The sequence below is a fragment of the Coloeus monedula genome (genome assembly GCF_965178545.1).
Source record: "Coloeus monedula genome assembly, chromosome: 2".
NCBI lineage: Eukaryota > Metazoa > Chordata > Aves > Passeriformes > Corvidae > Coloeus > Coloeus monedula.
The window spans coordinates 70,551,885-70,579,137 of NC_138782.1; the positions used below are offsets into that span (position 1 = coordinate 70,551,885).

Consider the following 27,253-nt stretch of genomic DNA (forward strand, 5'->3'; position numbering starts at 1 on the left):
TAGGTATTGCGTACGGGTGCCGTGAAGGCATCTGAATGCCATTTCTGCCAGAAATTGGAGATTTATTTGATGCAGCTGGTGATTTGCAGCTTGAGGTTAAACAGCACCTGCAAACTCCCCCGGAAGCCTTCACCGTGATTCCAGAAGTCCCGTCACATCGGCGGCATCACCATGATGGATGTGCAGAACAGGAGTCGTCAAGGCTGACAATATTGGGAGCTACCTTGCTTTGGGGGTTACCTGCAAGGGTGAATTTAAGACTGTCGAGGGTTAAACAACAGCAGACCCTAATGGGTACTTGGTACACAGAGTAGTTTTAAGGTGCATCAGGTTCCTGGCTCCATGGCTGGCATTTTTCCCACAGATACGTATTATAAGCCCAGGGTTTCTAGAAAACTTTTACCATGGACATAAAAAGAATAATTTTCAAGTGAGCAAACTGGAATTCTAAGTTGATTCTTAGGTAAGATGACTCATTTTAGCAAGCACGGTTTGACTCTTCAACTGTACCGACTCATAGATTTGTCTGTAATCACGAATTCATTTGAAAGCTGCGCCTTCACTACCAATCCATTACATGCTTCAAAGAGCAGAGGAGTAAAGGGAAATACACCAAATCACTTAAAATACTACAGCTGTAGTACTATGGATTAATTTATGCTAACAGCGTGATAGTCTATTAGTCTATTGGCAGGCTGACTTCACAGTGACAGATACAGTTAGTATTTCCACTCAGTATTTTGAATTATATACTATTAAGAAAAATACAGGGCAAATAATAACCAGGACAAAATCAGAAACCATGAAGCTTAATTTAAAAATTAGGTGTACATGAAATTAAAATAATTTTACAGCTCACTCTTAAGTACAAATATTGCATCATTTTATAATAGTACTGTAAAACAATAGAAGAAATTGAAAGAATTCACATAGACTAAAGACAGCAGTTTTTTGTCATTTGGATCCAGAAATCAGCATAGGGGTTTTTTATCAAAGCTTTCAGATACACAAATCAGTTGCATGTGTTCCAGATTACAGTGTTCCATCTTAAATAAAAAAATACAAATATTTTTTTAAATTAAATCAGAAGTTGTGTTACTACTAGAGGTACTTTTTTTCCTAAGGACTTCACATAAACAGTGCAGTTCCATTACCCTTTATTAGGTTTGCATGGCCAGATTTTGGTAGCAGGGGCACCACAAGGGTACCTTCTGTAAGAAGCTGCTAGAAGCTTCCCCTGTGTCCTGCAGAGCCAATGCCAGCCAGCTCCAAGACAGACCCACCAGTGGCCAAGACTGAGCACCATCAGCAATGGTGGCAGCACATCTGGGATAATAGATTTAAGAAGAGAGCAATAGAAACTGCAGTCAGAGTGAGAATGTGTGAGAGCAACAGCTCTGCAGACACCAAGTTTGGTGAAGGAGGTGCTGCAGGCTCTGGAGCAGAGATTCCCCTGCACCCCGTGGTGCGAGCCATGGAGGTACCTGGTGGAACAGATCCACCTGGAGCCCATGGAGGAGCCCATGCTGAAGCAGGTGGATGGCTGTAGGAGACTGTGACCCCACTGGTGGGGGCCTGTGCTGGAGCAGACTCTTGGCAAGACCTGTGGGGCAGAGGAGCCCACACAGAAACAGGTTTGCTGGCAGGACTTGTGACCCTGCAGGGGACCTACTCTTGAACAAGTGGGTCCTGAAGGGCTGCACCCCATGGAAGGGGCCCACACTGGAGCAGTTCATAAAGAACTACAGCTTCTGGAAAGGACCCACACTGGAGAAGTCGGTGGAGGGCTGTCTCCTGGAAGGAGGTACCCCATGCTGGAACAGGGGGAGAGTGTGAGGAGCCCTCCCTCCAAGGAGGAAGGGGCAGTAAAGACAATGTGTGATGAACTGACTGCAACCCCCATTCACTCACACAGCCCCTTGTGTCACTGGAGGAGAAGAGAGAAAATTTGTGAGTGGAACTAAACCCAGGAAGGAGAAAGGTGGTGGGGAAAGATACTTTAAGATTTGGGTTTGGTTCTCATTATCCCACTCTGATTTCATTGGTAATAAAGTAATTTCTCCAAGTGGAGTCTGTTTTGCCCTTGACAGTAATTGCTGAGGGATCTCTCCTTATCCTTCTATTCTCTCTCCCCTATCCAGATGAAGAGAGGAATGACAGAGCAGCTCTGGCTCCTGCATTTTCTAGTGAAATGTACTAAATAATTATATTTTTCCATTTCAAGCACCTGGGGTAATTTATTAGTAGCAGATAGCATCCTATCATGTAGCATATGGCTTTGGAGTCCACATGTATACATGTACATAGCAAGGCAACACAGGAAAGATTAAAAAAATTATGGTATGCATTTCCCTCCACCTTAGAGTTAGAAACATCTGTGTATTAGGAGATGAGTATATCCCATCATACCAAACTGATTTAACAGAAAAACATCATTAAGCCTTCTTTCACAAAATTCAGTCGTTTTTAGTCACAGTAATATTCATGGACCCAGTATATGTATAAATTACAAGTTTACAGAGGCAAAGCAAACCCTTCTGCACAGACTGAGATTTTTCCCACCCTCATTTGCTATTTGTACAGAAGGCACACAAACACCTTAGAGATTTTGAAATATTTCCATAAAGGAAACTGACCTTGCTATTGCTTTCAGCCAGAATACATTTCAACTCAGCTTGCCATATGTCAAGTGTTTGTTCATGCAGCTGCTATATGTTATACACCTCCACCATGTGCCTCAGTGGGGATTTTAATCTCTATCAGAATTGAAAGTTCTCTCATCATTGTATCTAAATTCAGCCTTTGAAGATAAAAATTCCCCACGTGTTTCCTATGTGCTACTGTAGCCCCAGACTTAACCAGTAGTTAGCTCAGTGTAGTTTACTTATATGATACAAAAAAAAGTGGAAGAGGAGAAATAAGTCATTTCTGCTAGCTGTCACTAAGGAAAAGCTGGATAGCTGCCCTTGCTCTATACAGAATGGACCAATTCATAGAATCCAATCAAGGTCTACCTATTAAAGATCCTTTTAATGGAAAGAAAAAAAACCATAAAAAAGCATCTGCAAATAACTAACTTTCTCAGTACATACTTATCCTTTAGCAAAACTATTAGAAAGCAGAGAGCTGAAGCTTGAAATAGCCCACCCTAATCTAGGCGTAGATCACAATATCCCACAGGAGTCAAAATGCCACCAGTAAAGGCATCTCTAAGCATATGCTAAAGGGCTACATTAACAAGATGCACTTGCTCACATACTTTCTGTATCAATGTAAGACTGTGTTGGAAAGCTCCAGACCAGCTCAGGTCTGATACAGAGCTAGACAGGTTCCTGCTTTCCTGCAAAGTATTGTGGGGGCTTGGATCTTCAGAGCTGTGTTATGATCCCAGCACCTTCATCAATCCTTAGATATTTTCCATTTGCACGCTCCTTGAGTGCCCAGTCATGGAGGAGGCTGTAATCGTAGTGCTCCTCATCCACTCGTTTTAGAAAGGCCAGTCCAGAAATGGCTTGCCACTCCCTGAGAGATGGGATACGAATTTCCTTTACATTCTCACTTCCTGGGACAAAGCCAAAGAACTTCTTCACATGCTGCATGGCATAGAGCCTGGAGTGCTGCTCTGTCGCCTCATCAAAGAGCTCCTGCTCATTGTGGACATAGCTGCTCCAGTATCTGAAATGTAGAAAGCTGAGTGGGGAGAAACAGCTTGCCAGGCAGTAGGAAAGGAACACAGTGATGACTACCACAGCAATCAGAAGCCAGCCAGCCACCTTACAGAAAGAAAAAAAAGGAAAGTAACTGTTAGAGCTGAAAATACTCAGAGTGGTAACTTCTGAGCACCAAAAAATCCATAATATGATCTTTACTTGCTTTTCCTAAATAATAGGATTAACAAGGTATAAGCCTGGAAAGTGTCTCTTATCACCAAACCCAGTCCATAGTGGAGGCAGCTGTGTGGTATAAAATCACCTGTTCCTGCCAAGTTGAAGGAAGTTCTGGGTTTTGGGTATATTGCTTTCCCAGCTATTATTGTAAGAAGATAAGCCATCTAATTCCTAGACTGTATAAGCTTATAGCCTGTTTAAAACCAATTTTCTCTAAGTGACAACTTAATGCTCCCCCTATTATTTATCCAGTATGCAAAACTTTAGAATTGAGTCTGATCTAAAACCCAAGATTTTACACGGGTTCACATAAAACTCTCACAGCCTGGCCTCTTAGTCACATGTTTCTTCTGCTTTAATGAAGAAACTTTATACCCTCCCTGGCTCTAGAGCTTCTATTTATCTTACTTAATAATACTTTTTAGGATACTACACAAGGAAGAGTACATCTTCTGGTAGCAGGTAACAAATGGGACAAGCAGAAGTAGTGGTTTATATACACCTAAAGTTCAGTTCCACTTGAAATAAAAAGTGGGCTTCAAAACACAGAGAGATTTAGCACTCAAGACAGAGGACACTGATCTTGTTTTATCCTAAGGCTTTGCCTGCTGAATTAGCTCCCTCTCTCATCATCAGGTTCACAGGCAGCAGAAGCAACACGAGTTACTCACTTGTGACTGGTATCGGAGGAGGAGAATCACTTCATCTCTCACCCGGGTCAGCTCTGGAGGAACCAGCTGACTGCAGGGAAATGTAGCCAGTATCCTTCTGCGTTCACTAGCAGTAACATTGGGAGCAGCTCCATAGTAATACACAGGGACATACTCACTCACAGCACAGATATAATATGAGCCATTTATCAGGGTGACAGCAAGCCACGTGACTGGAGCAACCAGTGCCCTCCCAGTGATGCTGCACAAGACAAAGCACACCAGTTTGCATTTCAGCAACCGGTTTGATGAAGTCACCTTCTCAAAATGAGACCTTTTGCCCATAACCAGCCTCCAAGTCTGGTTGTTCAGGGCATAGCCAACAATCAGAAGGATCAGTGCAGGCACTCCTAGGAAAGCTAGCCCATAGATAAGGTTCTGTCCAACATGACAGGGACAGCTGAACGTGAAGAAAGAGAAGAGTTGCTGCCCACCAATTGTCAAGATTGCAATTATTGCATTGGCGATAACAACCTCCTTACCCTTTAGAAAAGCTAACCACTTTGGAAGGAAAGTCATTTTAGACCCTATACTTTACCAGACTCTTTTGCTTTAAGTCGACACTAGCTTTTAGTTATATCTAACTAGTGTTAATGGCAGAGCAGAATAAGCACCAACAGCTTGAAAAGCATACCACCAGACACAACCCCAAAAACCCCCCCTTGCTAGTCTTTCTCCTCCCACTACTTTTCAGTGGCTTCTATGCTAGCTTTAAGTATGCTTGCAGACATCCACTGATGTGTTTTAATTGATTCAGTAATTTATCTCAGCTGTCCTGGAAAATCGAGCTTTTAGGCTGTTGTGAGCTCTGCCAGCTCCTTGCTAATTGTCTGAAATAAACAATAAATTCCCCCTACCTTTTGGATGACATGCAGTGCTATCAAACTGATGGCTAACCTGCCAAGGTTAATTACCAAACTGCTGTTTGCTAATCAACAGTAATTAGCAGAAACATGGCATGAGACTAGGAAAAAAAAAAGAGCCTTCCAGCTATTCTTCATAAAAGATCATCCAAACAAATCCTTGGCAAATTGACTGATTTTTTTAAAAAATGAAGTATTTTAAATGCTTGTGCTCTAAAATAAACTTAGAAAATATTCCGTAAGTTGCACAATGTTTGGAATCCCAGTGCTGTTTGCATTTGATGTCAGTTCTGGGGCAATTCATTCTCCAAACACTGGAGTCTGAGATGCAGTTAGCTGCTGGATCATGAGGATTTTAGCGTTTCACCTCTAGGTGGCAAGAAGCTGGCATGTCTCTTATCCTGACGGTGCTGAACGTTTCCTTTGGAAAGTTGGGTGGGGTCTTTTGTTTGAGGTTTTTTGTTTGGTTTTTTTTTTTGGTTTGGTTTTTGTTTGGTTTTTTTTGTTAATACACATATATATATAATCTGCTAATCACTTCACAAAATGTCAAGGCAGCTGGTATTTATTTATATAGCGTGCTTGTGATTACAAGTTTTAAGATTTTCTGCAAGATTTTCTGCCCATTCCATGGACAGAGATAGACAGAAAATTTTCAATTAAGCGTTTCCAAAGCTAGCTTCTGGTTATTGGGATATGTGACCTGGACTCTGAGCATCTCTCACAAATCAAGCTTTAAGCAGGGGCCTGAAAAGCTGAAAACATTTCACTCCTGTTGAATTTCTCTGGACCACACTTTTTCTATGATCACACTATCCAGTAGTTCTGTGCATTGCATAACCTAGGCTGATCTGAATATGCAAATACTTGTCTTTAAGTACTGAAAAGTCTGACTGTCTGTCATATAAACATTCTTACCAGGAACAGAAAAAAAAAGTTACCAGAAAGTTTTTGGGGAAAATTGTCTTCCCATTACAGATGTCTATCTCCAGCATGTGTGAATTTGGTTGTGTGATATAATAGTGTCTGTCTGCGTAGCCTCTTCTCTCCCCTTGCTGAGAGGGTTGCTAATAATAAGTTTCATCTCAAACAGTGGTTTTAGCACCCATGGTGTCTGCTTGGATGGCAGAGACACTCTCTCAGCTGTTGTACACAGGGGTAGCATGTTATGCATGTCTTGCTGTTCACTAGGCAGGACCCTGTTTCTCCAGTGCACTTTTAGGGTGGACATCTGCATATCTCGTCCCCAGCCACCATCTGAGAAAGAGGTCTTTGCTGGTAACTGGCCCTCAAACAATGTGACACTGTTCCACAAAATTAAAAGCAGTAGAGAAACATGAAACATCCAGCAGCACTTTGTCACAGCTTTTCTGGAACTTGTTGTTAAGTTCTTAGTTGTTTGGACAGAGTAATAGCACAATGAAATCCCAGATCTGTCTGAATATTGCCATTTTATACCTTCATTTTATTTCAGTATTACAGGATTTTCAATAATTTTTTTCAGTACTAGTGACATTATATTTTGAAAAAAAAAGTGAAATAGACCTATCAGGCTATTACAAAATTATTTTATAAGAGTCTTCCATTATGCCTCAGTTCATTTTAAAATCTGTGATTGATTCCTTCTGACATTTCTTTGGGAACCTGTGTCTTATTTTGTTTATAAGGGAGGAAGGGTTTCCCAAGCATCACTTGTTTACTCAAGAAACACATTAGATGTGAAACTGGTGTCCAACACTGAAATATTAATAGTCAGCCTGAGGCTGTTGAATGAGGCAATTTTTACAATCAATACAACAACTTTGTACTTATGCATTTTCACTTCTTTGGCATTTGCTTTCATGCTCTGCCGTAAATGATCCTGCTGGGTCATCCTATTATGGGACAAATTACAGGGATGGATCAAATTAAGAGCTTGGGTGGCACATCAAACCTTTAAGTACTTGCCTTTGCAGAGGAACCCGGGTCCTGAGATAGACATTTAGGCTCTTTATTGAATTCCCAGGAAGAGTGAGGACTGGATGCAATCCAAAATACCACTACCTGAGGTGGCAGCCGGCTGGCCTGTGAGGCAAAAAGATGCTTATAGCTGACATCTGAGGCAAATAGGATGCATGAACAAACCTTAGTCATGGTTTTGCTTTTCATATTGCAGAGCTCTGTAAGCTTGAACTCACTGCCAGTAACCTCACTTATGAGAAAAAGAGATTTTATTTTTTTTAAGGAATGCAAATCATTTGTCATTTCTTTTGAAACATGGTTATTGGAAGACATATTTCGCCTTCCCATACACAGCAAACAGTTTTATTCTCCTGTTTGCTTTTTATTGAAATAAAGCAACCATGGCAGAATGGAGAGATTGGTTTCAGCTCTCTTCTCCACCTGATCTAGTAAAAACTCACTCACTCATCTCTTTCTTCCAAAAGCTCAGTTATTATTAGTGATGTGATGTGACTATGCTGCAAAGAAGCTGTGTTCTCCAGCTTTCCTGCCATAGTTCTACCAGTTGTGCTTAGTTTCCCCACTGAGAGGATTTTGATATTTTTTGGATCAGAAAAAGACCAGGATTTTGTTATTTAATGCCCAGGGAAAGGTAAGGACAAAGAGGGAATTGATCTTCTGTTTTCCATCTGAAGTTTGGAGGATGAGACTGAATCCTGGTCTCTCTGGTCCTGCACACGTGTTTTCATCACTCAACAGTCAAAAGGCCAATATTCTGTGGCTCTTCTAGCTGCATTTTGAGTTCTAGTTTGCATGGATGTCAAGCCTACCTGTGCATGTTAGAAAGCATGCTATGAAAGGACCTTCATGCCAGATTTCCTGTGGGAGCAGAGGGGAGCACTGCCTGTGTCCTGTGATCTGCCAGGTCACCAGTTGCATTCAGGTTGCAAAGTCATTCTCATGGTCACTTTGGCCTGGTTAGGGGAGAAGTTCCTCTCCCTGTAATCAGAACAAGCACTGATGAAAAACATAATAAGCTTTGTGTTAATGGATGAACAGAAACCTGTTAATGATTTTTTTCTAAACTTACATATTTCACTTCAGAATTCAGCTGTGCTTTATAGGCAAATTTATGAGATTTCAGGTCGCTGCAGAGAGCAGAAAGGAGGCACTCAAATCTCAAAAAACCCTCTTGAGAAACATAACCTAACCAAGGAAGTTTCAGCAGGTCAAACTGAGAGTGCTTCCCAGGCAGGGCACTACAGCAAAGTGACAGCAATTGCATTGCTTTATTTGGAAGCATGGTCAAAGAGCAGCCACCCTATGAGAAACCTGTGTTCCAGTTCTCTTTTGAGCTTGAAGCCCTCAACACCTACCTTCTTGTGATCTGAAAGAATTCAATTTTCTGTTAGAGAAAATTTAATACAAGGCCTATCCATCTGGAAAAAGGAGAGCAAACAAAAGCTTGACCCTGTATTTTACTAATTTGGGACACCCACCTTTTGTGGTTAATGCATTCTTGTTTTGGCTCAAAGAACTTTTTCACTTTTTTTTGGCTTTCTAATTAGTCAATATCTAATTTATTATTTACTTCTATATTGCACTCTGCTCTGGGATATTCATGTTTGTGAGAATCGTTAGGCTACCAAAGAAATCATGTACTTACCTCTACAGGTATCAGTTTTCCCATAATAGCCAGTCCACTGCAAGAGACAGGGTGTTGGTGCACACTTTTGTTTGTGCTTTTGAGCTTTGGGATATATTTTGTGGAGTTTTTATTAGTGTTATGGGAATGAAGAGAACTGGTGTAGTCTAATGCTCAAGCAGTGTGTAAGACTGACCTTCTTGGGGCTAAAGACTAAATTTCTCTCCTGAAAAACATGACAGAAAGGGAGGTGTGGGGTGATGCTAACTTTCTCACTATTCCAATTGCCTTGGATTACTTCTAAGAAGTGTATGTTCAGGATTAAAACAGGTGCCAGATATGTGCCCACCTCTATTCTTTTTGCAGGGCTTCAAGACAGCCCACCAAGGACTTGTTTCCTTCACTGGAATTGAACTCCCAGTTTATTTGGACACACCATGTCAGCTTAATTTTCTCAATCATGTTCAAGCCTTTCAAAATGTAGTCCATTCTACTCAATGCATAGCAATATATGTATGAATTTACTCGTGTACACGTGGGCACATATGTATTTTTCAAAGGATGTTGATGTGTCCTTACCATGCATTGCTCTGTCTGGTGTGCAGGGTTCCTTCATGATTATGGTATTAATAATGCAGGCTGAAGTAATTCATCCATGTATTCTGAACCGGATAAATAAAATTGTGCTCATTTATGGGTAGCCTTAAGTGCTTTGCGATGGGTTCACTGGAGTTAAATTACACTAATGATAATCTTTTACAGTTTGGTTTTTTTTAAAATGTAATGCAGTACACTTTCTTGTGGAATATGGGATTACTCTTGCAATGTGAGGCATGTTTGGTGCTTGTCTCCAGTTGGAGACAATCAGAGAAACAAACCTATCTCAGACTCAATTTAGAAATGCAAGTAACTATCTAGAGAATTGTCATGCCTGGCTTTTAAAATTTGTTTAAATTTAGATATGGAAAGTACCTACAAGAGTTTAACTTACAAAATGGAACAAGACTTTACAGGGCCAGAAGAGCACCTGCAAAAAAAAAAAAAAAAAAAAAAAAAAGGAAGAGGTATTGCATTGTAAAATTGTCAATACCAGTTCATTCTGTGTAAAATAAAAGCTGTTAGGATGACTAAGCTTTGCACAGAAAAAGCTTAAAATCTTTTTATCTGTCCCATTTTTCCTTGTTGAATTGTGTCATAACTTTACCATTTTTTAAAGTAAATTAATCTTCCTAATCCTAAATTAATCACATCTGAATGCTTTCTGGGTATCTGCAGTAGTAAATATCTGTAATTTTACTCTAGCACTGGATCTATTAGTTAAAGGAAATTTAATAACAGCATGTCATTCAGAGGAGGCCATATATTTTTACTTGCTTTCCTGAGAGGACTCAGTGGGAATGTATATGAAGGTAAGTCCTATAAGGACTGATAACAACCTAATTAATTTCTAAATTCATCAGTGACCATAGTCAAAACTCATTGCAAATCTAAGCTACCACACAGGCCAAATTTACCACAGGGGAAAACAGACGAACTAAGCCTGGATGTTCATAGAGGATATTAAGAAATAGGGGCTATAACAGGTTAAGAATGATAGAATACCCCCAGGAACATTGTTAATGAAAGTGCCATTTGCACAAGCTGGCAGCTGTAGCAGGTACAGAGTTTATTCCTCTGGAAGGCTGAGTTCTCTAGATCTGTCCTGGCAGCTTTACACAAACGTGGTGGTAGCAGTGCCTTAAAAGCCACACTTACCCTGCTCGGGCAGATGTTAACTCACCAGACTACAGCAGTCGGACTGGCAGAAGACTATAGCTTTCTTAGATTGAAAACAATCAATTTTTAATTACCTTGTGCAGCAGTATCTTGCAATTATGTTGTTATTCTTCAGAGAGGATGTTTTTGTTAGCTCTCCAAACACCAAAGTCTGATACAAACAACAGAATAATTTTGCTATCCCTAAAAACTTAATACCTGTGAATCTCTTGGGGCTGTTCTATTTGACTTCCCACGTCTGTTAGCTGTGTATTTGATTACAAAACATTCCTATGGACAGAGTGGTTATTTATGTTGTGGACAGTGGCAGATCTGTTGCCAGTCAAATTCCTCCCAAAGGGTTTGGTGCACGCAGAGAATAGGAGGAGCATCAGCAGCATTACAGACTGCAGCAAACACATCTCATGCAAAAGACAGAAGAGCAGAGAGGAGAAAACTTAAGAGAAGAGAAAGAGGAAATACAGTGATTACGAGAAAACTGTGCTGCTTGAGGAAGAAAAGATATAAACTGACAATCAAAATACGTCAGGAGTTACACAAGCAACATGTCTCGGTCACCAGGAAGAAAGCAGGAGAACCACAAAATAGTAAGATATTTTTGTAATGTGTTATTAAAATTGTGCATGGAGTAAGAATAACCTATTATTTAATTGATGCATTTTATACACTCCTATTTCTGAACAATCTGAAAGTATTGAAAAGATGGGATAAGATTGGTGGTACAAGAACAGAGCTGCTGGCAGCATTTATAGCTGCTGTTCCTAATGCTGGGATTCTGTACAGGCTTGGGAAAGAGGGGCACAAAGTTTCTGAGGCTGAAATCTGTTCAGAAGCAGAGGTCTAAGTGCTTCAAGTGTTTATGGTCTAAGATATAAATGCATGGTAAGTTTATGGACCTCTGTGGTTAGATAGTTATTCAATGAAACACAGGAACAAGGAGATCTCTGTTCTATGCTTGAATGGTTCGATTCCACACAAACTTTTCTTCAGGAATTTAGACCCCTAGGTCTTTCTGTATGGTGAATGGTGATTTTTGACAGGAACTGGGCAGTGGAAAAATTCCAGAAGGCTTTAAGACAATGTTGTATCAATTTCTGAAAAGAGGAGAGAAGTCTCCACTGAAAAAGAAATGGAAGAGTGTAATATAGTTACAGTTAATGTACCTAAGTTTATGGTCGAAAAGTGTTCCAGTGGATTGCAAGTGTGGCTGATAAATATGATTATATTGATATTACGCTTAAGTTTTTCTAAGGTAATTTTCTTACTACAACAGAGACTTTTTGCTGAACAATAATAATAATACAGGACCTGTATGACATCAATTTACTCCATTGAAAACTTGTTAATGAGAATTTGGCCAAGAGTACCATGTTACTTTAAGCTCGAGTTACCACCAAAATGAGTTTGTAAAATGGTTCTGCTTAAGATTTTGAACAGTGACTTGTTAAAACAGCAACACTGATCAAACTTCTGTTGCAAAGGAACAGGAAGAAATCTTTCCACCAAGCTGTTCTTACTTTGCTAGTGTGATTAGTTCTATTGTTTTCATTAGTATTCACTACTATTTTTCTACAGGCTAGAGACAAAAAGCAGCTCTGATCTGACCACATGCCACAGGGCTGTAGCACTTCCTTTAATTAATTCGTGTCCAAGAAGTTTAGTAAGAGTCAACCTAATCTCTTGCCTAAAAGCCAGCTGCTACTCCTGCTAAATACATAGTTCTGCAGTGCATGGACGTGATCTGGCAGGGCAGAGAGAGAAGGAAACTTCCCTCCAGACTGTTGCAGAGCTGAAGACCTCACACTACTGCCTGTGATGGGATCAGTGCAGAGATATACCTTTGGCATCTTCAGTTGCTCTCCATGTTCCTTGGGCAAGGGGTTGTAATCCTCACCCATCCCCTTCATCTTGTTGTTCTTGTTTACACTTGTGCTGAATTATAGTATTTTTTCATTATTCTGAGCTGAATTTTTGTCTACTTTTTACTTTTTTGGAGGAAGCAGCTAATGATTTGAATCAGATCAACCCTACCTTTGTGAACTGTTGTTCCTACTGCAAAAGGATTAATAGCTCATTGCCTCTATTACTCTTCCTGCCGCTGTGTGTCATTATTCTTGGATGGCACTAGACAGCATTTGTCAATCCAGCCAACATACACTCATAAGATGCAAGAATGCACCTGATGATGGTAACTCTGAGTATACCAAGAAATGGTATTTTTGGTAAGCAAATCCCTTACATACTCAAGTGAGGATCAATATAGAGCCTGTCCCACTAGAAATCTCTATTTCAGTGATTATGCATCCATGGACAAAAGTTTCTTTATTAGTGTAAATGTTATTTTGCTTGCTTTTAATACAGCAGCAGCTCAAAAACATGGAAAAGTTTGATTCTAGTTTGCTTCGTTTTCAATTTTTGTATTTTCTGACAGAGCAGAGAACTTTTTGTACTCACATATGGGGCTTTGGTAGCCCAGCTGTGCAAGGACTATGAAAAAGATGAAGATGTCAACGCCTGTTTAGATAGAATGTAAGTACTGCTTCAAATGTTTGGGTTTATCCATAGTGCTATTTGTTTACATATATATATTACCTTTCAGCTTTTTTTTTTGTTATCTTACAAGTTCCAGCATTTTGTCTATGGTTACAGAGAAGACAGGGGAAAGTTTCAATGTTCGGTCAACAGAAATAGCACTAATTTGTGAATTAAGATCAACAATTAGCTTTTAATTCTCTGAGGAAAAGTGTCAGGATTGTTTCTATGGCTTACATTTGTTCCTTGCTGATTCTTTACTTATGCTAATTATTAATATAATCTTCTGAATTTCATATCCTGTATCCCTCAGTGGGTTAGGGGCAAATGGGCCTCTCACATTTAAAAGATCATACAGCAGGGGGTGAGATAGCACAAAAGGTCAACAAGGATGGATTTTCACATGGATAATGTCTTTGGAAAATGAAGATCCCATGTTTACAAACCCTGTCATCCTGATATTCACTACCATAAAAATAATTACATCATGGAAAATCAGCAAGAAACAGCTTTTGAGCTGGTTAAAAAGAAGATATAGTAAGGTCTTTGGCAGAACAGTAAGGCTTATGCTTGTGGGCAAAGTGGACATATAAAGTGGATTTACAACCACAGTGGACAGAATACCTGACCACTTTACTAGTAACCTGAAAGTTTGCAAACTGGCTGTAGTCCAATAACTATCCGTCAGAGTAAATGAAAAAAAAAAAATCATTGTTGGAAAAAAGAAAAGTAATTTATTCACAAACTTATAAGGGATAACATCCCTCAGATTTTTTTTTTAATATTCATTTCTCATTCAGCCCTGGTGGAAATCATATATTTAAAAAATGCACAAAGTTTTTTAATGATGCCGTGGTAGAAATTACTAGAGAGCAGTTTTGGAATATGTGGAGGCAGATTTTGCTCCTTATGTTTTCATTATTGCAGTTGTTTCTATAAAATCTTCTTTTTTGAGGAAGACTTGATAATATAATGACAGGTTTCATTAAAACAATATGTTCTTTACTTCTGTGATTAAAAAAACAGCCCAGCTTCAGAAAAAAACCTCACAGCTCAGCAGCTGTGTGACAGCTGGGGACAGTGTACTTCTCTCTCTCTGTGTACGTGATTAGTCTGTAGTGAGAAGGGTGTTCTTCACTGTACAGTTGCCAAGTAGCTGCTTACCCATCTGTTATTAATTTGACTTTGCAAATCTAAGGCATAAAAGTTGAAAAGTATCTTAAGTAGTCTTGTATGTCACTAGTGCGTACCTTGCTCAATGCTGGTTACACCTTTGCCAATGTTATTGCTATTGATACTTAGGCAATAGATAAATACCTAATTGTTTCTAGGCACGTGACATACTGCAGTTTTAGTCTTCACGCTGCCAAACCCACTTTTTGGTTTTGTCATCACATTAGACATCAGGTCTAATGTTGCCTTTCCTTGTTTCCTCCTTAGGGGATACAGCATTGGCATAAGGCTGATTGATGACTTTTTGGCTCGTTCAGCTGTGAAAAAGTGCCGCAGTTACTCTGAAACCGCAGACATGATTGCACAGGTAAATGAGGTTTGCATTTTCTAAAGTGTCATCAGATTCAGTGGTTTTAGCTTAGAATCATATATTCCCTTCCTTTTTCTCTTCCTAGGAGCATAAGTCTTGACCATCTCATACAGATCTTAAAATTTGATATTTTTACTTCTGCCATTTGTCTCCTCTCATAATCTCCATAATTATCTTAGAGATCTTTTAACTTTAAAATCATAATATTAAGAATAAGCTGCAGGATTTTCTGCAAAAAGAAAAACCTCAGTGATAGTAAAGAAGAACTGTAAGAAAAGAAATTGAGAGGAACATTTTCCCGACTACCCACAAACCTAATAATAAAATCAAAAAGATAAAATCAGAGCATATACTTTCATCTGCTTTAATGGAAATTTCCCTTTAATTCAGTAGCTGTTCACACTTCTGTCAGACAAGAAAAACACAGGTTTCTAAAGATGTACTTTTGCCCCCATTGGCAAGTTAGAATTCCAGGGAATTTCAAAGAGAAATTTAAATAAGAATGATATATAATAAAGTTCATCCTGGTAAGCAGCTGAGCTGGGGTAGAGGATCCATCGGAGACAGTGAGGACAACTGAATGAAACTGGTGAGACAAGCAGCATTTCAATCACTGTTTTAAAATACACTGCCTCATTAAAAAATTAAAACAGGCTGAAAAATCACATTTTTGTTCACTTTTACATTCTTCTTCCAGTGGTATTGGTACTTTATTTTCACATATATGTCAGATATCTGGTTTTCTGGATCTTATTCCTCATAGTTCCCTTCCTTACAAGTGCATTATTAGAGTTGAACCATCATTCTTAAGTACAGGGTATTCAAGAGCAAAGTACAGTGAGAAATTAACAATGGAAAAAGACACCATTTCTCTGCAGGTTGTACTTCAAAAGACACTTATTAAGAGAAGTAAAAAATTGCTTGGAAAGATTGGAACAAACTTGAAAGCACACAGTGTCCCTTCAAAAGACTATTTTTAGCAAACTGAAAGAGGAGTTCTGTAGTAGGAGTATAGCATTTCTGAGGCAAAACGCGATATGGACAGCATTTTCACTTTTCTTTGGCAAAACAATTATAAATTAATCTTTGAGCACATTTGTCTGAGACACATACCAACAAAACATGGAAAGTGACCCAGTAAGTAACTGCAAATACTCTACAAAAGTTTTTCGTTCAGAATCATGAAGCTGTTTACATCATCTCCTTAACACTTCAGCATGATTGCTCCCAGCCAGGAGAAAGTGCTTAAATACTTAACTGCACTAAGTCTTCACAGGTATAAATCTGTTTGAGGATGAGTAAAACCAGTTCAAAGTTAAAGTAATTAAGACAGTTAAGCAATTCATGTAGTTAGAGCCAAACCTGCTGTTAACGTAGCTGTTATCCTGCAGTCCTTTGGAAAACAAAGTGTGTAAGGCTGTGGGTGTTCCCTGTGGAAATGGAAAGAGATGAAGCAAAATAAAAAAACATAATATGAGGACTACAAAGCCAGCTTCCCAGATCAAGAAATAAATTCTGGAGAAAAGGTGCACCTAAGGCAGTGACTTGGAGCTTAAAACTTCCACCACTGGTTCAGACTGCAAAGCCTGGGCTTACTGCTACCTTATCCAGGACTGGAGAAGGGCCAACAAGTTTTGATGCGGAGCCAAAGAGAGCCCTTCTACACTGAGTTCCCATGGTGTTCACTGACTTCTCGTGTTGGTCCTGTGACTTGGCATGGTTATAGTTGGGATTGAATTAAAAAAGAGATTAAACAGGACATGTAAAAGTAGGCTTTCTGGCAAATCAAGGAATGATACTAAGAACAAAGCCCAGCTGAAGAAGTAATGTCCAGGATGGGATTCGGAATTTAGATCTGAGTATAACTGAGAATTACTTTTGAAATGAGGGTGATAATTTTTCTCTCTAATACTGCAAAATCAAAAGTTTAATTCAATTCCTCCTCATAGGACCTTGATATAATTGATCTGATCAAATGAGTTGCAAAAAACAGCTTCTGGTTTTAGATCTAATCTGTACACTACCTTCTCTAGCACCAGGAGGTGTCTGTGTGTGCCAGAGCTGGAAGCAGCCAGACCACACCCTCTGGTCCACAGCAAGCTGGTGCTGGCTGGCAGGCTCCACTGCTGGATTAAACAGTGCTGTGCCTAAGGGTAGATCTGTTCCTGAAAAGCAATGGCTGCAGAGATGGGCTTTCTTTTAGACCCTCGGTACCCTGTGAATGCAGGAAATGAACATCTCTGGAGCTTTTTGAAGAGACCTCCCCGGGGATAACAAGGGATGGGGTAATCCAACCATGTCACCCCCTAGTCCAGAGCTGTAGGAAGAGAAGTGATGCCCCTTGTCATGGAAGGTACTGCCACACAAGGTCCCTGTATATTGACATATGGCCAGTTTGAAGGTCTGACAGAAGCTGGCAGAATTTATGAAGCTGGTAAATGCTGGTTTTCAGATCTCAGCAGGGAGAGGGAAATGCATAAGCAGGTGGCTGTGCTGAGTAATATAGTCTACAGTGGTAGACAGTAAACAGAACATTGAAGTGCTGCACTGTGAAGAGTAAAGAAAAGTTCAGAAGAGAAGTTTGGAATTGGCAACAGATGGCAAGACCTTTAATGCATCTTCCTCTTTCCAAACACTGACTGGAAAAATACTAAGAATGAAAAGTATGCTAGCAGAAATATTATTTTGGCTGCCTTTCTCCTTTTAAGGAGATTAATCCTGGTCCTTCATTAATCTTGCTATTATGCCATCTGAAATCATGGTTTTACTTTTTTTAACAGTTTGTATTTACTTTCTTGGCATCATGACTTATACAATAAAATGCTTGGTAGTGAAAAGTCCCAAGTAGTATGGAGAGGGACTGATAAGTGAGTGGCTTCCCAAATATTTCAGTAATTCTAGACTGTGTTTAAGCACCATCAAAATGTTAATAATTTTTATTCTTGCTGCTTGAGAGAGATTGAATGCTGGTTGAGACTTTGAAAAAGGGCCATGATACATTTTTAATTCTGACTGCATAGATCTCATTTTCTCATTAAGCAATACAGAATGTCATAGAGCTGCAAGTAACATTTTCAAAAGTGAGATTTTGCTTTATATGGGCATCATTTTGGTGGCAAGCCTCTGTATGTGTCTAAACAGATATTCTTTTTTCTTCCATAGCTTCATAGAAATATGAGACAGATTTATGGGATGCAGCTTCTAAACCACCTCATTCATTTTACTTTCCAGTCTTTTGGAGTCACAAAGACTGAAAAGACCTTTGTTTTATCCTCTGAGAAGATATAATTGGTATTTTTAAAGTAGTTGCTGTCCAGTTATAGCCTGGTTTAAAAAAATTTATGTTTTTATATTCATTGAATTGCTTATCTATGCACTTAAATTATTGTTCCTGCCAAGACATTTTCACAATTTTCACTTTACAGCCTTGCAATTTGGCCTTAATTTGGTGCTGCATTGTAAACCAGCTACTTCTTTTGCATAGTTTCCGTGCAAGTTCTCTTTTACACAGGAAATTTTAACAATAGAATTTGGACAGATTCGTCATACCATAATGCAAAGTACAGCTGAAACTAAATTTAAAGCATATGAGGGCTTAGCATGGTTACAAAGCCTTTATTGTTGTAACAAAGACTTTGAGTTTGATGGAGCAGCAGATGTGTAGTGGAAGAAGAGTTAAGAGAATTTTAATGAGTAAACTGAGGGGCAGAGCACAGAGCATTAAACAGACATTTCCTGTTTTCCTGTGTTCTCATATTTTGATGGGTATCAGAATTAATGCAAAATGTAATTTTCCAGTAGAAAGTGTTGATCTTGCTGTTTGGTTTTATTTGTTTGGTTTTTTTCCTCTCTCTCTCCAGTTTGTTTTGGACAGTGTTGACAACAGTCTGTCTCTTTCTGAGCTGCCACAGTAGCTGCTGAATTTGGGGACAATGTTGATAGAAAGCAGCTTTTTCAATAGCCCCTTGATTTAATTTGCCAAACCCACATTCCACTTGAAAACATAGGGTCAAACTGGCTGTTACCGCAGTCTGTTTTTATAGAAGTATTCTAGGATCCACATGGAAATTCCATTAAGTCACAGGTGTTTTGGTGAGATAAATGAGTCACACAGCCCTGGGAATGAGGATCAGTGAAAGATGGGCTCCTACCAGGCACACATTGCAGCACAAAGCATTCAGCAGCTGCTCTTGGGTGTGGAGACACTCTCAACATGAGTTACCCGCAAACATGAAGCAGGGAAGGAGGAGGAGAGGGGAATTCACCTTGGATTTGCCCCTGCACAATAAAGCAGAAGATAGGGCTGGGAAGTGCTGCCATTTCAGATGGCCTGGGCTACTCAGGTGCAGAGCCCTAAGCTTTCTTCTGAGGGAAAAGAGGATGCCAGAAGCTCTAAGTGGGATCACTCTGTCCTCCCACCCTTTCCTCTACTAGCTATGCTTTTGCCTCTATGTCCCAGCTATTATATTGCACTGGAGGCCTTATCTTTACATCTACCTGCTTGTTTTCCGTATTTCTTTGATCAACTCATTAACCTACTTGCTGTCGTCCCCAATGCATCCCTACTTGCTTTGATTTTCCGAGCAAGGAGGCGGAAACACAGTTTTGGAAAGGGAAGTTTGGCCCAGGGAGGAGGTGAAATGGGGCTGGACAGAAAATGTTGGGGCAGCTCTCACAAGAAAAGATAAAACCAGACAAATGGGAAGGGTCATATAGCCTGGAAGTAGGTAGATGCTATAGCAGGAGAGGATCCTGGGGGGAAAATGGTTGGTGTATGTGCCAGGCACAGTGTCAGACTCATCTGCTGTTGTGACTTTCATTTTGGCAGTGTTGCATCTGTGCTTTCAGCTGCAGCAGGTGCATTTAGGCGTATAACGTTATAAGTGTGCTGCTAAGTGGGTCATCTGGGATGAAAGAACTTTGAAACATTGTCTCAAAGGTCTTGAAAACGTAGAGGGTTCTAAGCAGAGAGTTGAATTAGCGCTTGGATTTTATTTCATCAAGAGTAATGGCCTGCATATGCATATAGATGCTTTAACCTGCTGAAGAAGCACAATGAGTATGAGAAGACCTGGGTAGAATACCCTGATTTGTTGAGAAGAGCATGATTCAAGCACAGCAGAAGTATGATTCTTTGCAGACTCGGTGAGACTGGCAGTAAAATGCTGCACAAAAGCCTGCCCTGCCACCCCAGGGAAAGTAACTTTGTTCTCCTTTAATACAGTGTTTTCAAATACTCTGAACACCCTGAGAGCCACGTGATGAATTCCAAGTGCGTGAGGTAAAGCATACAGCTCTGGGGTGAAATGCATTTGTCAGAGGCACTGACTGTGCAGTTGCCTCACCTGCTGGTTCTTCTAGCTCTAGACACTAAGTTTTCCTAGGATATTCAAAAAAACGAAAGTCAGTCTTCTGCAAAAATATTTTCTTGTCTTAAAAAGTGGAATTTCCTTCCAGGCCCTCTGTTGTATTCTGGCTGCAGGCCCAGTAAAAACATATTACATAGCACTACAGGCTGCACCCAGAGCCTGAAAGCCGCTCAAAACTAGAACTTTATAGCCATACAAAGAGAACATCTAGAGTGGGAGAAGATAATAGGGAGAGGTTCTACAGAGGCAAAACATCCAAAGACAGAGAACCCTTGAGGGATCACTGGTGCCTCAATACAAGGCTGTACCTGCAATTGCCCTGGAAATGACCTGGACAGAAAACCTTTACTTTTTGTGGGCTGTCAGAAAGCCACACACATCTTCTGTTATTATATTCACAAACTTTGAATGACTTCACGTATTGATAGTCTCTTGATTTACATATGACGAGCACACTATAGCACATTTTACATAGCATATTGTTAAAACCCTCTTGTAGAAGTCATTAATCATTTCTTTGTGCTGTCAGCTCTTGATGCAGAGCCAGTGACCTGAACCCTGGGTTCCATGAAGTACTGAGCCTTTTCACTCATGTAGGGAAATAATTTCATTCCATCCTTTTGGAGCAAGTATCTAACTGGGAGGGAACATGATGAAGAAGAAAGAGGCCACTGTGAAAAAATATAGAGATGGGACCATCTAGAAGTATGCCATATTAACAAGATGTAAAAAAGCTGAAAATATACTTGATTTATGGTATTTCCCTTCTGTCAGCAAGGTCCAGCATTGTCTCTCTTTCCTCATTGATTCCTTTCTGGCCTTCTTCAACTAGCCTGTGAATCATGCTGTAATGCTGTTTGCTGCTGCTGAAAGAGTAGAGCTGGGAAGCATCTTCCCATGCCTGGAAAGCTGGCAGGGAAATGGGTTCTGGTTCCTTGTTTTCAAAAAAGCACTTCAGGTTTCTCTCACTCAGCTTCGTGGCATACAGCTGGAAAATCTGCTCCAGTTGCTCCTTCTCCGTCCCCTCATACACTCTCCAGAACATCAGCTGAAGGTGGCTGACTTTTGACTGGCAGCTGGCACAACAAGTAGTTAGCAGGGAGAGGAGAGCTGTGGTAACTATCACACACCAGCCTAAAATCTGGGAAGGCAAAAGAAATCAGTTTCAGGTTAAAAAGACCCAAGTGAAAATGCTACTTAAATCACAAATGTCTGACAGAGTGACCACACTTCTTTTGCATTCGGTGCTGGCATTGACGTTAATGGGACATCCATATGGGGACTGAAGGGAAGAAAAAGTCCATCAGCATAGAGGCTTCCCGGTAGTGCTCCTTTTGGTGTCTCTTTGGTAAAGGGTAAAATGTTTTATATTGCCTGAAAGCATTACATAAAACTACCCAACAAGAATTACTTATTTTGAATCATGAGGAACTATAAAACCAAAAAGGGCAAATAACTTTTGTCCTAGATCAACCAATTTTTTAAACTGTGACCACTATTAGATGTGTTGTTTTCTGACTTCTTTTTAACCTAAAAAAACCTCCAGCACAACAACTACATTAATTAACTAAGAGGAATATAGAAGATGGTCTTAAATTTAAAGTGTTCCCCAATTCTTTTGCCCGATGATTCACCAAAATCTGTGCTATTCTTCTGAACCTTTGTTTACTTTGATGAATCAATCCTTTGCTGTGGAAAGCAATCTTTATGTCAAAACTGGCTTAAAATTTGCTTTTTTGTCCAATCTTGTTAGAGTGCTAGGAAGGGAGGGCGTGACAAGGAAGAAATAGCTTGTGCATTAGTAGGTCTTGGTAGCACTGGAATAGAACCCGATTCATCTACACACTGATTACAAATAGTTGCTGTATCTTCAGAGAATTTTCGTTTTGCTGAAATACACTTTTCCAGCATCACTCAACTTCTTTCTGTAGCAGCTTCAGATTTTGACAAAATTCTGTCAAGAACATTTTAAAATAAAGACCTGCTTCCAGAATATCTTCCTCAGCAAGGGGAGAGGGTGGAAAAATGTGCTTGAAATTGTTATTGCAGGATGTTCTCCCCTAAGGAGAGCAGAAGTGGGAATGTATTTTTTTCCTGCCTGTGCCACTGGCCTAGCCAATAGTTTTACTCCTCTACTTCATTGCAATGTGTAAAAAAAAAAAAAAAAAAAAAAAAAAAAAAAAAAAAAAAAGGTAATATTTATTCTCAACAGTGGAAAAAGTTCCAGTGTGGGACAAATATTCTAGGATTCAGAGGCTTGTATGAACTGGAACTGATTTCCCATGCTCTAATGGAGATGATATGGAGAGCTCCAGCCTTTCTTGTGTGAACTCTTGCACTGATGTTAAAAAAAATAACCACCAGTAAAAATCTGTATTTAGCTGATGGAATATAGAAACTTTCCTCAGGAAAGTCTATGAAAGAGAGAAGCTTGACGAACAACTATTCTTAGGAACTATTTTTCTTTTGGAAGAATAGTTAGAGCTTTCTTCTATTTTTCCCAATCACTTTGTACTGACTGATGATTTATATGGGTATTTGAGAAATTGCTCTTTTTAGCAATTTTTCACTTTCTTGCAGTTTGGAAAATGAACTCATATGTTCTCATGTTGAAACTAAATCACTGGTTTTTTACTATTTCTTATACATACAACTCAAAGTCTGAAGCACTGTTTGTTGTTTCCTTCTAAAACTAAAAAATAAATTGCTTTGTCTGCAGTGCAGGCTTTGTCCTATTTGCATGAGGACTTGAAAATAAAACCAGCTCTTGGAGAGGAAATTGTTCCAGATGGAAACAATTCCTGAAAAAACTTGCTGGCTCCACAAAGTGTTTTCCCTTTTCTGTAGCCTTTTAAAATTTTATTCTCTCCAGCGTTTTGATTTTTTGTCCCTGAATATATTTGCATTACAATGCAGAGAGCAAAACTGTATTGCACAAATGTTGTAAAATGTAATAAGATCTCAGCTTTGCATGATCTGCTTGCTTTATTGTTTCTCACTTCCTCCAAGCAGGACAAAAACATGCTCACATTTGGCATCATGAAAATGAGGAACACAAACAGAAACACATTATGTAAGCAGTCAAAAATATTTCACAAATCTTATTTTCCAGTATTTTTCTGCTGTTAGTGACCTAAGATTTCTGTACAGTTATCACAATGGTTTAAAATAGGAGAGTGTAGCATGAATTTTTTAATAGGACAGACCCCTTTAATGGGGTGACATCTGTTAATTCAGCCTCCTAAACAATCTAGTTGGGCTTTTTGTTCCTCTTCAGAGCAATCTCCATTCAGGAAGAAAGCTTTGGGTTTTCTGGTCTTATTGACCCTGCCCTGGAAATATGGAACAGCTCAAACTGAACCAAAAGATGGATTGATTGTATTTTGCAAGGCTGCCAAAACATTGTTTACATGAAGCCAACAGTTTTAACATAACATCTGTCACCAGGATCTTCCACAGATGAATCACAGCAGCAGTACAATCTGGATAGTGCTCTTTGTTTATAAGATTTCTTACCTGGGACTGTGCTTGAAGTGTTCGTTTCAGTTCGTCACTCTCTGAAAAGGGCATGGAGCTTTTGTCACAGGCTACCTTGTGTAGCTCTTCAAAGCACTTTTCCGATTTGCTCTGGCAGACTGCGTGTAAATAGGCAGGATTTTTCAAGCCACTCATGGCACATTCGTAGAAAGTCCCGTTGAGCAAAGCCACAGAAAGCCACATCACTGGAGCTACCAGAGCATTTAAAGTGATTTGTCCAAAGACGTAAAAGAAATGGCAGACATTTCCTCTGGGGAATATTTTCCTGGGATTCACCCAGCAGCCTGTAAAGAGCTTCCAGGTCTTGGTGTTCAAGAAGTATCCAATAACTAGCAAAACAAGAGCTGGCGAGAAGAGAAATACCAAACCGTACCTGAAGTTTTCATTGCTGCAAGGGCATCTGAAAGCAACAAGAGAAAACACACGTTCACCTCCCATTGTCAGCAGCGCCATAAAACTGTACCCTATAGCGGTTTTCCTGTTCATAAAGAACTTCAGGATTGTTTGGAAAGCATCCATGTCTGATACTCACTGAAGAGGTGAAAATCAAGACAGTTTCCGCTCGTTCGCAGCGGTGCGCAGCAGGGCAGAGCTCTGCCGAGGAGCGCAGCCCGCAGCTCCCCGCTGCCCACGCCCTGCCGAGATAACGCCGTGATGTCACCGCCGGGAAGGGCGCTCGCAGGGACCCCGCCGCCGGCAGCGCACACGCTGCACATTTACGGTGGCATTCACCGGCAGTGGAAAGAGAGCAAGCAGTGCTCTCTGAAACCAGTTTGCAGTCTTGGCGTTCTTGTTCTTGGTGGGCTGTTTGTTTTTTTTAGTGACTGCAGATGGAGATCAGAGGGAAAAAAAAAACCACGCACTTGGCCAGTTGCAGGAGATCTTGAGCTGTGATTATAAAAGTTGCTGGCGAGGTAGTGGATGACCTGATACAGATGCTAATGATCCCAAGGGAGTATGACATGACTGAAAGCAGTCTGAAAGCAGACGAGTGATAGCAGTAAAACCACTTTGTGTGGGGGTTGTAAATGTAGGAACATCAAAGAAGAACAGCTCTCTGCTGTGTTTTCCTGGGGCATCACATAGTTTTAGATTTGCATAGCTGGCTCAAGCTGATCACAGAAGAGACAAATGTACCTTGATTTCTAACCTGTCTGGCTCTCCCCCCTTTTTTGCCAAAATTGGTCTAAGGGATGCTGCTTCCTAAAGTGTCACCTCTGGTTTGCACACAGCACATTCAAGCAGCAGAGTTTCGTTCTTTTGCAGGTTGCTTTCAAGATGTACCTTGGGGTCACCCCTAGTGTGAGCTGCAGTAGTGCCACAGGGAATGAATTCTCCTTAATTCTGGACAAAAACCCACTAGTGGACTTTGTGGAGGAGCTGCCAGCAGAACGAGCATCACTTTGCTATTGTAACCTCCTCTGTGGGGTGATTCGAGGTGCCTTGGAAATGGTGAGGAAGTGCACATCTCTTTTCTCCATTCTTTGTTAATTCCCAGAAGCACATGAAAACAAAATCACTTGTTGAGATAAATGTAGAAATACAGTATTGTTTAACCTCTCAGGTTAGATGTCTGTATCTAGACAAAAGAGGACAAGGCTGATCCTGGATCCTGAGGTAGAGAAGCACATAGATTAGCTCACTTCCACACTGTCGCTGCCTGGCTATTCAGTCTGTTCAGTGGCTGATTTGGGTGCAAAAGCCAGATGGGATCCAGAAGCCAGGTAACACTTAAAGTGGAAGGACAGAGGGACATGTTGGGTTCCTCCTCTGCTCCTGGAGCCTGTCACACTTCCCTGCACAGCTGTAGCCAGTCATAGTCATCCCTGATTCTTTCCACATCCGTCAAGATAAATAATATTCTCAAGTTACTGTGGTACCTGCTGAAAGAGAGAACAAAGTGTGGATAAGTATAATGTTAAAACCAAAGGAGTATAATGTTAAAACCAAAGCATCAGAAGTGTATCAGATGGCAATCCAAATTTTGTTCTTAAATTTAAGGTTTTTACAAACAAATAAATAAAGGGCATAATTTCAAAATTTCTGACCTGTAGAGCTTCTTTGGGGACATTACTTTTGGCCTGCTTTATGTTTCTGTCAATATCCAATTTGACATATATCTTATATTTCAAATAAAAAAAACTCAACCAGTGTTATGTATATACACCAGTCTCAGAATTATAGTATCTGATACAAGACTAATTTTAAAAAGTATTTTGTCATAAATCTTAGTACATGACTAGGAAATTCTGTGATCACTAAATTATCAAGTATGCAATTTAAGGTCTCAGAAGAAAGCAAAGCACTGGGATGAAGGGTAATGTATTATACAAATTCCAGTGTCTATAAACTTTGTATTAGCTTAGTTGGAAAAGCTATCTGTTTCCTATGAAACCTGAGAAAGGGGGTCCTCTTGTGGTAAGTGAGAGAGAAAAAGCTCATTTAACTGGAGGAGGGTGGAAAACTGGGCATTTCTTTGCTTAACTGATCAGTCCTGATTCTTTCTAGGTTCACTTAGCAGCAGAAGTTACCTTCCTCCAGGACAGGCTGAAGGGAGATGCTGTGACAGAAATAGGAATTACATTTTTAAGGAAGCCTGAAGACAGAAAGCACAGAAGGAACAAATGAAAGAAGTATTGGGAGAAAGCCTTGCTGAGGAGTACTTTGTGCCTTTTGTTTCAGAAGAAGACATGAAGGGTAAAAATGGCTTTGCTGAGCCAGCTGCACCAGTCACCTGGTTGAAAGGTGAAGAGAGCTGGGCAGCAAAGAGGAGGGGCAAGGCAGGGGAGAGCAATGTTAATTGTCATGACACAGATACCAGTAAAAAAGATCTAAATGATCTGCCCTTCCTTCTCACATACCCATGCTCTTGAGCTTAATGGCAGTTTTATCTCAGTATTTAGTGTGTGCTAAATATTCATTTGTATATCAACTGTTTTCAGATAAAGATGACGACTTTTCCCCATTTTGTTTGTCAGTAATGTTTCAAAGCATGGCTGCTAGAGGCACTTTATTTCCCTGGCTGTGTGTGGTTAGCTATGAAAAATTCATCTGCTGTGGTTGCTGTATGCAGTGTCTTGCTGACAGGTGCATGTTTTGATGTGTAATGCTTTGCCATTCATTGTCCTCCACACCAGACCTCCTGCTGTCTTTGAAACCAGAGAGGGATGGGTCTTCACTGGTGGCAGGAACTGGTTGTGTTCCTTCCAGTTCTTCAGGTGCCACATGCAGTTTTGCTGGCACTCCTGCTCAGTCCTGTGCAGGCACCAGGCTGCAGCACTCAGACAACTGCTGCAACGCTTGTGTCACTCCAAGCTATGGAGCCATATCGGTCTTCTCTCCAAGAGCACTGATCTTGTGACCAAACTGAACAAAGCATGATGCATGTTATGTGTAGCCACTGTGGATCTGTACCTGCCCAAGGAAACCTGAATAAAAATTCTGAGATTG

General features: G+C 40.2%; 3 protein-coding genes across 3 annotated transcripts; 1 reads left to right on the forward strand and 2 right to left on the reverse strand.

Moving 5' to 3' along the window:
* Positions 1-3,368: 3,368 nt before the first annotated feature.
* On the reverse strand, positions 3,369-5,116 carry CALHM4 (calcium homeostasis modulator family member 4; the record flags this gene model as incomplete). The annotated part of the gene is made up of 2 exons (XM_082276709.1): positions 3,369-3,773; positions 4,559-5,116. 2 exons carry the CDS (start codon positions 5,114-5,116, stop codon positions 3,369-3,371), a joined length of 963 nt encoding a protein of 320 aa, XP_082132835.1.
* A 6,251-nt stretch (positions 5,117-11,367) lies between these two features.
* Positions 11,368-26,770, forward strand: TRAPPC3L (trafficking protein particle complex subunit 3L; the record flags this gene model as incomplete). Its single annotated transcript, XM_082276711.1, has 5 exons — positions 11,368-11,409; positions 13,254-13,351; positions 14,795-14,894; positions 25,070-25,255; positions 26,312-26,770. The coding sequence occupies 5 exons, from the start codon at positions 11,368-11,370 to the stop codon at positions 26,429-26,431; spliced, it is 546 nt and encodes a 181-aa protein (XP_082132837.1). The 3' UTR covers positions 26,432-26,770.
* Positions 19,523-24,343, reverse strand: CALHM5 (calcium homeostasis modulator family member 5). The gene is made up of 2 exons (XM_082276710.1): positions 23,783-24,343; positions 19,523-21,407 (listed from the first exon to the last, which is right to left on the reverse strand). The coding sequence occupies exons 1-2, from the start codon at positions 24,320-24,322 to the stop codon at positions 21,018-21,020; spliced, it is 930 nt and encodes a 309-aa protein (XP_082132836.1). The 5' UTR covers positions 24,323-24,343; the 3' UTR covers positions 19,523-21,017.
* Positions 26,771-27,253: the final 483 nt, after the last annotated feature.

Excerpts from the sequence above, each read along its gene's own strand:
- CALHM5 (XM_082276710.1), bottom strand. The coding sequence starts at position 24,322 with ATGGATGCTTTCCAAACAATCCTGAAGTTCTTTATGAACAGGAAAACC. Across the intron at positions 21,408-23,782 it reads CACTTCAAGCACAGTCCCAG|ATTTTAGGCTGGTGTGTGAT; the intron begins GTAAGAAATCTT and ends TTGCCTTCCCAG.